This window comes from Equus przewalskii, chromosome 17, assembly GCF_037783145.1.
Source record: "Equus przewalskii isolate Varuska chromosome 17, EquPr2, whole genome shotgun sequence".
In the NCBI taxonomy this organism is placed as follows: domain Eukaryota; kingdom Metazoa; phylum Chordata; class Mammalia; order Perissodactyla; family Equidae; genus Equus; species Equus przewalskii.
In genome coordinates this window covers 48,979,804-48,993,503 of record NC_091847.1, presented here as the reverse complement: position 1 = coordinate 48,993,503, position 13,700 = coordinate 48,979,804, and the positions used below count along the sequence as shown (strand labels likewise).

At 35.3% G+C, this 13,700-nt stretch overlaps 1 protein-coding gene across 9 annotated transcripts in view; it reads right to left on the bottom strand.

Annotated features, from left to right (window-relative positions):
• UBR3 (ubiquitin protein ligase E3 component n-recognin 3) overlaps positions 1-13,700 on the bottom strand; it is a 219,536-nt gene that overhangs the window by 125,404 nt on the left and 80,432 nt on the right. For all 9 annotated transcript variants that reach the window (XM_070580101.1, XM_070580103.1, XM_070580104.1 and 6 more), the window contains 8 exons: positions 10,635-10,700; positions 10,449-10,538; positions 9,181-9,309; positions 8,480-8,532; positions 8,245-8,378; positions 7,790-7,875; positions 6,089-6,230; positions 3,362-3,458 (listed from right to left, as the gene is read on the bottom strand). In XM_070580101.1, the coding sequence (XP_070436202.1) occupies positions 3,362-3,458; positions 6,089-6,230; positions 7,790-7,875; positions 8,245-8,378; positions 8,480-8,532; positions 9,181-9,309; positions 10,449-10,538; positions 10,635-10,700 (797 nt within the window). The remainder of the gene's footprint in view (positions 1-3,361; positions 3,459-6,088; positions 6,231-7,789; positions 7,876-8,244; positions 8,379-8,479; positions 8,533-9,180; positions 9,310-10,448; positions 10,539-10,634; positions 10,701-13,700) is intronic.

Genomic DNA, 13,700 nt, shown 5'->3' with positions numbered 1-13,700 from the left:
GGCCTAGACTATAGTTCCAACACTGCCATTAACACACATATTTCACTGAGCTTCTCTGGGCTACAATGTCCTCAATGTAAAACACAACACTGAATTGAATAAATGGCTTTCTGACTGTTAGTTTGCTTTTTTGTTGCTGTCTTGTTTCCGTTTTCTTTTTAAAAGCTGAACTGCTCATTAAGAGGTACGTGAGAGGGAGAGGGAAGCAGGATGAGCCCCCTCCACTCTGTCAGGCCTCTTGCTGTTGCCCAGCCCCTTCTTCCAGTGGTGGCCCCTGAGACACTTTTATAGAACCTGGATAGGAGAGCTTGAAGGCCTTTTCCAGCAATAAGATCCAAAGATTCTAAACATCTAAACATCACAAAAAGCAAGTGTTTTATTTTCACTTAAACTCACAGCTCAAAAATTTAAAGAAACTTACTTTTCATTCCTTTAGCTATTACTGATTGCCTACAAAGTGCCTAGCACCAAGCTAGACTCTGAGGACACAACAGTTTTAATTTATCCAACCATTTTTCACTACTGTTATTCAAAGGGCCTTTCTATTACCTTCTTGCAAATAGAAATGGATCATACTCACTAAAACTAGTTAAGCCACTTTGTTCTTTCAGGGAAAGATTTGCCCTGAGCTAACATTTGCTGCCCATCTTCCTCGGGTTTTCTTCCCTCCTCCAAGCCCCAGTGCATGGTTGTATATCCTAGTTGTAAGTCCTTCTAGTTCTTCTATGTGAGCTGCCGCCACAGCACGGCAACTGACAAACAGGTGCTGTGGTTCCACGACTGGGAAGTGAACCCAGGCCGCCGAGGCCGTGAGGGCCGAACTTAATGACTAGGCCATTAGGGCTGGCTCAGTTAAGCCACTTTTTGTCCCTTAAAACTAAAAGAAAATGAAAATGACCAAAGCCAGTAAGTCCTACAGTTTAGGGTTTTCTTTCCAGTCGTAATCTTATAAGGACGGAAACAGTCAATTATGGTCAAATATACAGCAAATAGAAGATAACACATAAAGGAAGCAGATGCTACATTTCACATACAAAATAAATTTCAAAAAAATTAAGTCTCACAAAGAACAAACACATTTCTTCATAGGTATGATATTTATTTTAAGTACACAAAATGTTATTAGATGAATGTAATAGTTTGCACATAAAATTTCAAAGATTAAAGAAAATGATTAAAAAGTTTTAGTCTGGAACTAAAGAGTATATTTATTTGTCATGTCATTATTACTTTATTTAAATACACATTTCTTTTAAAATATAGTTTTCAAACTGCCAAGAAACATCACAGCACTTCAGAAATATTTTTAAGAAACTACAAAGAAATTGTACAGCAACTCAAAAGCAAATGGAGGGAATGAGAGAATTAGGAAAAATGGAGAGCAAAACAGGAAAGAAGAAAAACTAATAAAAAATAGCTCTGAGGAAATGGTTTTCTCTGACTACATGAAGTAGTTATAAGTCAAAATACGATATAGATCTAAACAACTAATAACACAGAATTGATTAGAAAACACAATATACCTGCAAACAGAAAATATTACCTGTATGTCAGTATAGGTCTAAACCAGGTTTCTCAACCTTGACACTAATGACATTTGGGGCCAGATAATTCTTTGTTGTAGGGGGCAGACCTAGCCTCTACTTGATGTCAGTAGCAACACTCCCAGTCTTCAGACAATGCCAAATGTCCCCTGAAGGACAAAAATCACCCCTGCGTGGAAACCACTGGTCTAAACAAAGGAAATAAACTGCTTGGAGCTCAACTAAAAGTCAGCTAAGTAAAAAATAAAGGAGAACAATTCGGTTTGCCTTACAGAATGCCTGGCATATAACAAGCACTCAATAAATGTGTATTATTAAATAAAATTTTCCCTTTAAAACTGATTACATTGGGTATTTAATGACTCCTTCAAAGGTTTGAAAGTTTCAGCCCAATTCCAATCCAAATTTCTATTAATTACAAAGTAAAAGAGAATAATAAAATTTACTATATATTTAATTCTTACGTATTCAAATGACTAACCACCACCAAAACTCCCTGAAAAAAGGCAGAGCCATTTAAGATAACAGTGTTTATAAAGGCCACATTAGGTTTTCCATGCAAATGCTTCCTCCCACCCATCTTTTCATTTTTCAACTTGAACTACTGAAATTTATTTATTCAACAAATATATTCTGAATGCCTACTATTTGCCAGCACTGATGTATATACTGAAGATGTAAAAGAGATATAGAGACAAAAACATCTTCCCTCAAGGAGCTAAAAGTCTAGTAAAAGCCTACAAGCAAACAAATAGTTACAAAAGCACATGAACGTAACAAAAAGAGACTGCTAAGAAAGAGAAAAGAAAACCTCAGACTATTTCCCCAAGGGTTTTAGAGAAAGGTAGAGAGAGATGCTGATGGCTGTACTAGGTTTTGGTTTTGGTTTTTGGTTTTTCTCTTGGGGCAGGGCACGGGGGTGAGGGGGGCGGTGCCGCGGCAGGAGGAGCAGTGGGTAATGCTACAATTCTACACCACAAACTCTTCAGATACGTCTGTGATGGATCTTAAACTCAACATAAGTCTATTACTGCAAAGTCTTGGCAAAAGAGAAGTTTCCATCTATGTTTATACTTTGATAGTTATTTAGACAAAAATTTTCTCAAGATCAAAGACATCTGCATCATTTTAAACTTGTTTTTTAAAATGTTTAAGCTTTAGAAAAGCACAAATAAAAGATGATATCTTATGATGTTCAGCAATATAATATTAACTATTAAGGTTTAAAAATAGCTGGAAATAATAACATTAAAAAATAGTCTGCAACAACAATAACAGAAAATTGAATTCTTCATTAAAAAGATATCCTTCAAAACTTTTATTTTCTGCAATCATCAACATTTTAAACTACCTTGTTAAGTAGTTACAAATAAAATTCCTTTTGCTTTGGCTATTTCCCCAGGTGTCAAGAACATAGAAATATTACCACATTTTTTGTAGATACTCATCATCTCTGATGTCAGTCAATTTTATTCTCTTAACTTGTGCCTCCTCTACTGGTTTAAAAGTAGAACACCACAAAACCAAGCTTTGAATTCCATTGGTCAATAGCAACTAAATAAGTTCATTTTTTGACATGTTTATTTGTGATCATGTTTTATAAAATTTATTTTTATCAGACTAACATCAGATTTTGGATCAAGATCTTGAGAACATAAATCTCAGCCAGATTTTTTTTTAATCTTAAAATATTATTTTCTCCTCTAAAGATTGAGAGTACACTTTAATCAGAGCATATCACATCTGTGTTATAACTGGAATTTTTCTATATAAATACAAAATATCCATTATTATACTAATCAATATAACAGACTTACAATGCTGTATATCTGTCCATTGCAGACTGCACGTCTCTACGGTAAACTGTTCGAAGAATGACCATGACGGGGTCAAACTCCTGATCCCAGACTTCAGCTATTATTCAAAAGAAAGTAGAAACAAAACACTGACTTCTTAGGAATAAAGTCAATCTCTAATGACTAATTATATTTAAGTATATTTTAAATTTAAAAGATGGGATAGTTTAATTGATTCTTTATTTGCCCTAATAAGTTTGATGGCGTGACTACTTTTCTACATTAAAAGTCATTTCATCATTATGAATGTTCCCTTAAGTTCAGCAAGAACTAGTGAGCAAAAAGCTTTAAAATGGGATAATGCCTCATCATAAAAGTTTAGTTCATTGTACATCTTGGCAAAGTGCCAATTAGAAAGTTAAGAAATACAATGTATTAACACTTTTAATAGCATTCAAAGAGAAAAACACAAAAACTAGATTCAAAAATTAATGACCTATTGATTGTGAAGAGTCTCACTTTATAACCATTTCTTGTTTATAAAAGATTTTATGCTCTTTTGCTAAAATTGGTAATTGATCTCCTTACCTTCTCCATAATTAGGAATCACTATCCCATGTGTGGTATTTGTACAATTCGTGGTATACAAGATGATTGTAAATATTAAATGCACAAAGCTTTTTATTTTAATAATTATGTAATTATTTTAATATGTATCAGAAAATTCTGCATTGCAAGTAATAATCATGCTTAGGATGAGGCGAAGTTTAAAAAAGTGAATTCATTTAAAAAAATATAGTAGACTAAGTGCATAATAGTAGAGATGGTAGTTAGATGTGGCAAAAATCTACAACATGGCCTGAGAATAACAATTTTAGAAACTATTGCCTTAAGAGTGTCTCTGTCCTAGATTAAGGTTTTTCCCGTCTCATTCTCTCTTGCAGAATTCTTAACATTTGAAAACATGGTAAGAAGCTTATACTTCTTCCTACACTTCTACTCTAATTTCAACTTTCTGGCATAAGAAACTATTAACAATTCTCCCTATTTTCACGTACAGGGTTATTCATCTTAAATTATCAAAAGTATGACTTAAGATAGGCCTACACAAAGACAAAGATCTTTGCTATTATTTCTGTCATTTATTGTCTTTCACTTTTAAATCTACTAATTTGTACAATTAAAATGCCAATGTTTTTATTACAATTATAAAACCATAGCAATGGAAGAAAACTTCAGTGATTAATTAGTCTGGCAGGCTTCAAACAATGTTTCACGGGACTGGATTTCCATAGAGATTTAACAGGGGTCACTTCAGGATGAAGGAGAAGGCAAAACAGAGGAGAAGCTATGTCTACTACCCACACCCACTTTAACAAGAGTAGGTCTGCTCCGACCAGTTTCGGATAACAGATTCACCTAAGGCTCAGTTCCCCAAAGTTAACGGCTTATTTCAATCACTGTGAAAAATCTTGAAAGCCGCTCATCTATTCCAAGTCTGTCATTTTACAAATAAGAAGTCAAATCCAAAGATAAAAAACTGTTTTTTTCAACATCACACAACTAGCTAATATAATTTAGTACTGTATTTGAAGATGACACCCAATTTCTTGACTCTGATCTTCAAATGCCCAGGGCTCCATCTCAGTGTCTCAAACTTTATTGTGTAGGACAATCATCTATAGATCTTGTTAAATAAAAAAGCAGATTCCCAGAATCCACCCCCAGAGATCCTGATAAGAACAGATTGGGGTTAAGGCACTGGAACCTTTGTTTTTAACAAGGACTGCGAGTGAGTCTGACAGAGCAATCCTCACATCACACTTTAATAAGCCCTGCACTATACCAGAACGCCATTCTACTTCAAAGCTTACCTAAATTTTAGATACAAAGTGTTCTTTGCAATAAAGAAATACTGTGCTTTTCCTTTAATTGAATACATTCCAACCAGAAACTCTGGATTGTTCTTCCTACCTTGGCGAACTCCCTGAAAAATCCTAAATGATAAGGCTTATTCTGCTGTTTCTTGCCAAACACAGTATATGCTATTTATAACTTCAAAGTGGGCATCAGTTTGCCATTTAAACAACGAGTGTTGAAGAAGTCAAGAATCATGTAACTGCTACTTCCTTCAAGATTTTAACTTAGAATAGTGAAAATGTGAAAGTGAAAAAGAAAAGACTGTGAATCAAGACTTCACCTACTTCGGGCTCTTGTCAAGAATACCATCTATGAATCTAGGGGGAAAACCTTAGAAAACCAACCACTTAAGGAAAAGGTTTCTATGTATTTACATAGGTTCAAAGTGTAAGAAAGTGTTATCAGGATTCTATATAGATTTTAATTTTAACTGTTTAAGTTAAAATCTGGGTAGTGAGAACTATTTCAAAATCGAATTTAAAGAGCAAATACATTCAAGATGTTTTTAAGCATATATTTTGTTTTATAATTTCGGGTTCATTTATAGTTCATTTACTTATAAAAATGAACTAGAGCTCATATGTGAAGTTCCTTTCATAATTTAGAGTCATATAAGAGGGCTTATTATAACATAAAACCATAGACTTGCAGATAAATGGAAGTAATATCACTGTGTACCATAAAAGAAGACATACATCTATAAGAAAGCTGAGGGGAAAAATAACAAGCTGAATAAACAAAACGCAAAACATCTTCTTTCAGTATACACAACAACTCACCTTCAGAAAACCAATATTTGAAAGAATATATTTATGCATATAAACGTACCTTTGGGAGTATACATGCCTTGTTGCATAGAACCTCCAGGTTCAAACACAGGAGCCTTAAAATCAGCTACAGCTGATAAAACTGATTCAAAGCTATAACTGCCTGGAATAATGCCACTTTTTGGATTTGGATTTTCTGGAATATGATGTGTGTGTCAAGAAAAAAAGATATTAATGACTAAAAGCCAGCTTTATAACCTTACCAAGGTACTCTAGCTTCTAACTGCTTTTGCTAAGATACACAAATAGTAATTGGCTGTAAGATATAAAGTTGGCCACAAGAGGGCTATATAATACAACAGTTCAATAACTTCTTACTTGTGACATTTTTAAATATTTTTAAATCTAGAAGCCTACTAATAAATAGTATGCTTAAGTAGTTTGCAAGTATATTTTCCCCAAAACAAATTAATCAAATTTCAGGAAATGAAAAAAAAAACTTTTCTTAAACTGATCTCCATTTTCATCATTTTGCACATAATGTAAGTCAAGGAGAGTAAGCTAAAAATCAGCCAGGATTTTTATGAGCAAAGATTATTGTTCAAAAAACATAAAATGTCATCGTCAAAGAAAAAAGGAAAAGATGCTAAACAAATTTAAGCAAAGAAGGAAACCAGAAAACCACAAAGATTCTTTCCCATTGGTTTCACATTAAGGTATGTAATTCTTTTTAAATTCAAAGTTACAGAGAATAGTTCTGTTCTGTTACAACTCTGATACACAGTGTATAACAATTGAATGAAATCATCAAACAGTATCAAATTGATGTTGCTTATGAAAATCTTCAAGGTTATCAAACAGGCATTTCAATAGATGTTATTCCAAACATTCATAACATAGAACGTAAATTTAGTCAAAGTAAATTTTTATCATAAAATAACACGCTTTGCCTAAAATTTTATTAAGAATAATTTTAAAAATAATAAAGTGTCCATTGTATGCTCAGTCCTATACAAATGACCCTAAGTTTTCAAAGTTTGTAGATAACAGTCTTTGCTCTTAAAGACCTCTTGGTTCAAGAGTGAACTCTAAGAAAAAATCCTCAGAATGTTTAAAACCCTGGTAATAATAATTATAAGATATACTTCTAAATTTTAACCATGAATTCCATCCAGCCTGGCTACACAGATAAAGTAGACCTCGCTGCCTTTTACAAAGTGTCAAGCTTCCTCTCACTAATGCTGACCTAGAAGTCAGATCCTGGGGTACCCTGAGCCATCAGTCTTGAAGTCTAACCGAGGTCTAACAAGAGCTCCCTGAGAGGAAACAATTAGAGGCAAAAACATCTCCCTAGCTCTGAACACACACTTAAACAAACAACTTCAAAAAAACTTCAGAAAAAAATTTTAGGGCCGGCCCTGTGGCCGAGTGGTTAAGTTGCTGCACTCCACTTCGGCAGCCCAGGGCTTCGCTGGTTCAGATCCCAGGCACGGACATGGCACCACTCGTCAGGCCACGTTAAGGTGGTGTCCCACATGTCACAACTAGAAGGACCCACAACTAAAATATACAACTATATACTGGGGGTATTTGGGGAGAAAAAGCAGAGGGGGAAAAAAAGATTGGCAACAGTTGTTAGCTCAGGTGCCAATCTTAAGGAAAAAAAAATTTTAATCAAAAAAGTGATATATCTTTATTCCACAGAAATTACTTATTATTTAGATCCTGCAACTAAGAGAAAATTAAACTTTTAAAAGGATATGAGGTCCAGCAATGAACTATGTGTTCTGTCATTCATACACAGCTGGGCTACCATCTCTGCCCTGAGAATTTCATCATCGGACATTCCTAAAATAATTCAAAACAAAATTAATAAATCTGAATAAATACATATTAGAAAGAAACAACTTACCACATATTTTATTCAGCTGTTTTACCAAAAATGAGATGCTTCAAAAATTAAAGAGCAAAGAATGCAAAGCCCCAAATATAAATGTAGTTTAACAATCGTGCTGTTTGTTGTTCCCTTAAGTAAAGGGTTTTTTTAAAGATATTCTAAAAGGAGTGTCAACTGTACAACACATCAAGAGCTTGAAACAATGTTTAAATATATCCACATCCTTTCCTTTTTCCCATAAGCCAGTTACTACCACAGGGAGAGGGGAGAAAAAGGAGGAGGATAGTTAACACCCAAGTATTAGGATTAGTGTTTTTTACCTAAATGTAAACGAAGACTCAAAAGAATCACAAGAAATGTAAGAGCGCCTTCTAACATGGATCTCTCATGCTCTGCATCAAGTACTGTGTTTTGATGTTGTGAAGCCATTGTCAACAAATCCACTACCTTAAATCTATGATAAGAAATATTTGAGACAAATTTTTTCAAGTTAAAACAAAATTAACTTAAATGGCAATCACTTCCTAATACCTGTCTTAATAAAATTATGCTTACCTTTCAAAGACAGATGAAATAAAATAATCTGGGTCAAGTCTAGAAGCACAAACCTTAAAAAAAAGCAAACCAAAAAAACACCGAATTTTACTTCTCAATACTCAGGTTTACTTCTTGTATTAATCATGTTATTTATTTTCTGTATCTTATAATGTTTTGACATCTCGGAGGGCCTTACAGACCTGGGCAGAGACTATCCCTCTCAGAGCTAGCTAATTCCTAAGGATAATAAACAACTTACTTGGGTGCAAGCCTCTTACAAACAAGTCAATCACCTACTTTAACTAATTCTCACACACCAAGCCAATATTCCCCCTGCCCTAAATCAACCCAGGGCCAGGTACCAGATCGCTGGGGACAGCTCCTATGCCCCCAAAGCCCACCAGAATTATTCAAAGGAGCCAGTCCTAAACTATTTCCCCTGCTCTGCCTTGCCTTTCCTATGGAAACCCCAATAAAGGTCCTGCTCTAGGCTTTCCCTTCTCTCCTGCTTCTGCCTCCTTACCAAAGTCTAATGCTTCCCCTATGGTCCTGTGTGACATGGCATGCCCCCTTCTCTTGGGAATTATAAGTAATAAATTCTTCTTTCAATAGCATTGACCTCTCTGGGTCATCATTTAGGCACTTCTATAAATTAAAATCCCAGAGGTACAAATGAGACACTTCTACAGTATAACTTCTGCATTATCAAGTTGGCTTACCTGTAACAGGTAAATGTCAGGATCAATCATGGAATTACAGAAATGAGACTGAACATAGGTCATGGCCTGTCCTTTGATTTGCAGACCGTTTCTTACCCACATGTTGCTGTGGATTTCAGCAAGACTTGCCTAGTAAAATAAAAATTAAGTGACTTGGACAAAGAAGTCATCTAAATGCAATCTTCATAAAATCATGTTATACTGAACAATCATTTCAAAATATTTTACAACTTAATCATAGAATAAGCCTGACAATCTGCCTGATGTTAAAGATACTCAATTCAAATACATAATTTTACATTTTAAAATGATGATTATGCTTTATATAGTCTCTTCTTTTGGAGTTTATACACGGGTTAGTTTTCCATGATGACTCGATTATATTTATAATAATTTTCATTGAAATCTTTCTTGAGGAATCGCTGACCCATAATTAATTCTTTCCTCCTCAAGAAAAACCATCCATAATGCTTAAGGAAACACAGGAATAAGCATAAAACAAAGCTAATTGTTCAAAGCAATGAATATAATCTAAATCTTTAATTCACCCTAACTGAACCTTCAGTTTAAACTAGTCATTTTCCAAATAACTGGCAGGTAAGAGAGGGTCAGAGTAGAATAAATCTTACTATATTAAGATTTAATTCTTCAATGTATTTATGTCCTGTATCAACCAAAACTAAGCATAGTCATAAAACTTCATCTCTTACTTGTTCCTAATCCCCAGAGTTGAAGTTCAATAATGATTAACAAATCTAAAATCACCAGGAAAAAGACAGTGAAGTGCAAGCCCCTCTAATGTACACTAACAGGTTGGCCCACAAAATCACAGTTTTGGAACTGAACAAAACCACAATGTGGTTAGTGTGCAGGCTAATTCTTCTCTCTCTTCTCTTCTCTCATTTTACAGATGGGGAACTGAGAATCAAGCAGGTGAATTACCCCAAGCAACACAGATAATAAAATAGTGGTAGCATCAAGGCTAGAATCTGATGGGTCTCCTGACTCCCAAAACAGTGCTGTAGTATGTTAAAACTCCCCTATAAACAAATATAGTGAAAAGAATTCCTGGGGAAGTTATAACTAAATGTAAGTCTCACAGAACAAAAAATACCCAAATGTAATCTGGCAAAAATATAAGAACTAAGTTTAAAAATAAGCAATTTTTCAAACATTTTGGCTATAATAACAATAATAAAGGCATACAAATAAAGAACATCTCAAACAAGGAATTCAATTCAAAATTTTTTAAAAGCCTGAATACATACTTGAATTTGGAGTGGGTGAATCATTAGCTTCATTAACATTTCCTGATCTGGTAAAACAGAATCCAAATCTAGTTCTTGACATTTCACAGCCTAAAAATTATGACCAAAAAAGTTACTTATTCTATACTTATTTCCCAATAAGCAAAAAAAAAAAAAAAACCCAGAATTGTTTAGCGATAGTCTTACCTTACTCAAAAACATAGCATAGTAACGATGTAGTGGCAGGTGAAAAGTGACTTGGTTAGGTGCTGGCTGGAATGAAAAAACAAAATCCACAAGTCAAAATGTTTTACAGAAATTCAAAGAAAGTTTTAAAACGCTAAAACCACACTTTGACCTTGATTTACTTCTATATTTATCAAAACTTAAAATTTTAGAAGATATAACTTAAGAAAATCACTGTAGATAAAATTATTCCATTTTAAGCACCTAAATGCAAGTTCGTTGAAGACAGAAATAGTATACCACTCAACTTTGAATCCTCTGAAGCATCTAGCACAGAACAAAGGATGGAATAGAATTCCCCTCACAGTAAGCCAACTGGGAATCTTCAAATGCATGCACACCAAACATGAGAATAGTAATAACAGCAATACTCACAGCTAATATTCATTGGGCACTTAGTATGTGCAACTCACGATGTTAAGCACTTTATTCACATTACTTCATTTAATCCTCACAAGAACCCTACAGAGTAGGAACTATTAATATTCCTTTTTATAAATAGGGAAATTCAAGCTTAGAAAACTTAAGTGACTTTCTAAAGTTGACAAGTAGTGAACTGAGGAGCTAGTCTGGACTCTACTGTTATATTCAGGGTGATAAGAGGCTCTGACTACAGCCCTAAGCTGAAGTACAGGTGTAGGGTTATTAACTGGCCTAATTTCAATAGTGTTGCATCTCAGGGAATAGGGAGGTCCAGAGAGAGGGAGAGAGACAGGGAAATGGCTGGTTGGTTGAGCAGTCAGAACGCACACAACATTTATTGATGAAGTTCGATATCCTATATGGGTGTAGTCTGTGGCACCCCAGAACAATTATAACAGTAACATCAAAGAGCACTGATCACACATCACCATAAGAGATATAATAATAATGAAAAAGTTTAAAGTAATCTGAGAATTACCAAAGTGTGACTGAGACACAAAGTGAACAAAAGCTGTTAGAAAAATGGCGCCAACAGACTTGCTCAACACAGGGTTGCCAAAAACCTTCAATCTGTAAAAAACACAATATCTGTAAAGTGCAATAAAGCGAACCACAATAAAATGAGTGAGATATGCCTGTATAGTATATGTCAAGGACCTTAGCACCCTTGTGAAGGTTATTAGAAAAAAAATTGTCCAAGATCATATAGCTAGTTGGTTCGTAAAAGAGCCACAATTTACACTCAGGTCTGACTGACTCTAAAGCTCTTTCCACTGTCAAGAGGCAGTGTAGTTGAAATGCTACAGATAAGGAGCTGAGAGACGTGGGACCCAGAACTACCAGTAATCTGCTATATAACTATAGTCAAGTCATTTAATATCTCTGCATCTCCATTTTACATCTACAAAAAAGGGGAGATAATAACATCTTCTCTACTTCACAGGGTTGTTTTGAGGAACAAATATGTCAAAGCACTTTAAGAAACAAAGTACTTTTAAACACCATAGAAAACATACCATATTGCTTGATTCCTTAAGTTCTATATTTATTTTCTTTTCTATTAAAAAACCTATTTAAATTCTTTACAACATTCCATATCGTCCTAAGATATTTCTGTGTGAAAAACAAAGGTACTATTTCCTTGAGTTCAGCTGCTCTGTATAATATATATGATTCTAACTGTCCTTAACTCCACCCCTGAGTTCAACCATGGATTAATTTCATGCCAAACACTTACGGCACAACCTTCTGTGTGTAATAATAATTTTCCCCTACTTCAGCCTTTCTGTTAACTTAGTGATGCTACCATTTCAACAATAATTCCTCAAGTTTTAAATACAAATGAGAACTGGATCGAAGAGAAGCTCCAGCTGAAGCTGCAGAGGAGGGACTAATCCTAGACGTGGTGAAGGAGGAGGAAAGCAGGTTGAAAGTAGGATAGAGCTCTGTGAAGGCTGGAGAATGTTTTCTCTGAAGACTGCCTCATCACCATTTAAATAAACAAAGTTTAAGCTTAAAGACTAACATTTAGACAAGATAAGAATCACGGTGATTTGATAAAGGTAGAATCAGAATCCAAATGGACAAAATAGCCAGATTAAAGGCTAAAAGCAGACACAAATGTTGAAGGACAGGTGATCAGGGATGGAACATAAATTAGTTTAAGGAATGAAAGATTAGAGTTAAAGATAGCAGGGGGCTCCTCTCTTCATGAACAATTCAGAGCTAAAGCCATGGTGGGGGCGGGGGGAGGTGCGGAGTAAGGGAAGAAATAGAGCAAAATAGGCATCTACAGGTGAGAAGACCAAAAAGGGATGTCAGAGACCAGGGTGAGGAAGGCAACGGTGTGCAGGGGGTGGTATGAGATGCCAGTGGTTTTTCAGGGTGAAAAGAGTATCTACACAGAAAGGGGTGTGTGGCTTAACAAAGGGGGGTGTGGCCTGGCATAGGGAGTTAGATCTGAGCAGAGCCAAAATGGCATCCACACAGCAGGGCAGCCCAGCATAGTATGTCAGAGCCAATCAGGATGAGGAGGGTATCCATGTGGGGGCTGACCTGGGATGACGAGTTAGTCTGACAAAGGTAAAGAGGACAATGACAGAGGGAGGCAGCCTGGAACAGGAAATCAAAATTCAAGCAAGAAGAGGAGATTAGCCACATGTGCAAAGGACCCAACATGGGGCATAAGAGCCAAGGCAGGATGAGGAGGGCATCTAGAAAGAGGTAGGCAGCATCAAGTTAACAGCTTAACTCTCAAATGATTTAAGAAAAAAAAGTTCTTTGCACTCTACTTCCAACTTTTCAGTAAGTTTGTGAATGTATCAAAATTTTAAAAAAAAGAAAGAAAGAAAAGTCCTCCCCCCTCCCCCAAAAAAGACAGCAGAGGTTCCATCTGTCCAGGGTTCAGAAATCAGATGGGGGCCTACAGCTGTCTGAAACATGCTCTTCCTTCTGCATATGGAATATTTTGACCCCAATTCATAAGAGGAATAAAAGGGGCTTCAGATAGGAAACTTGGCTGACAAATTAAAAGCAAGCCCTTGTTTAATTCATACAGAGCATGTTCTGTGCCAATGCTTCTCAGCTCATTATTATTACCAACTA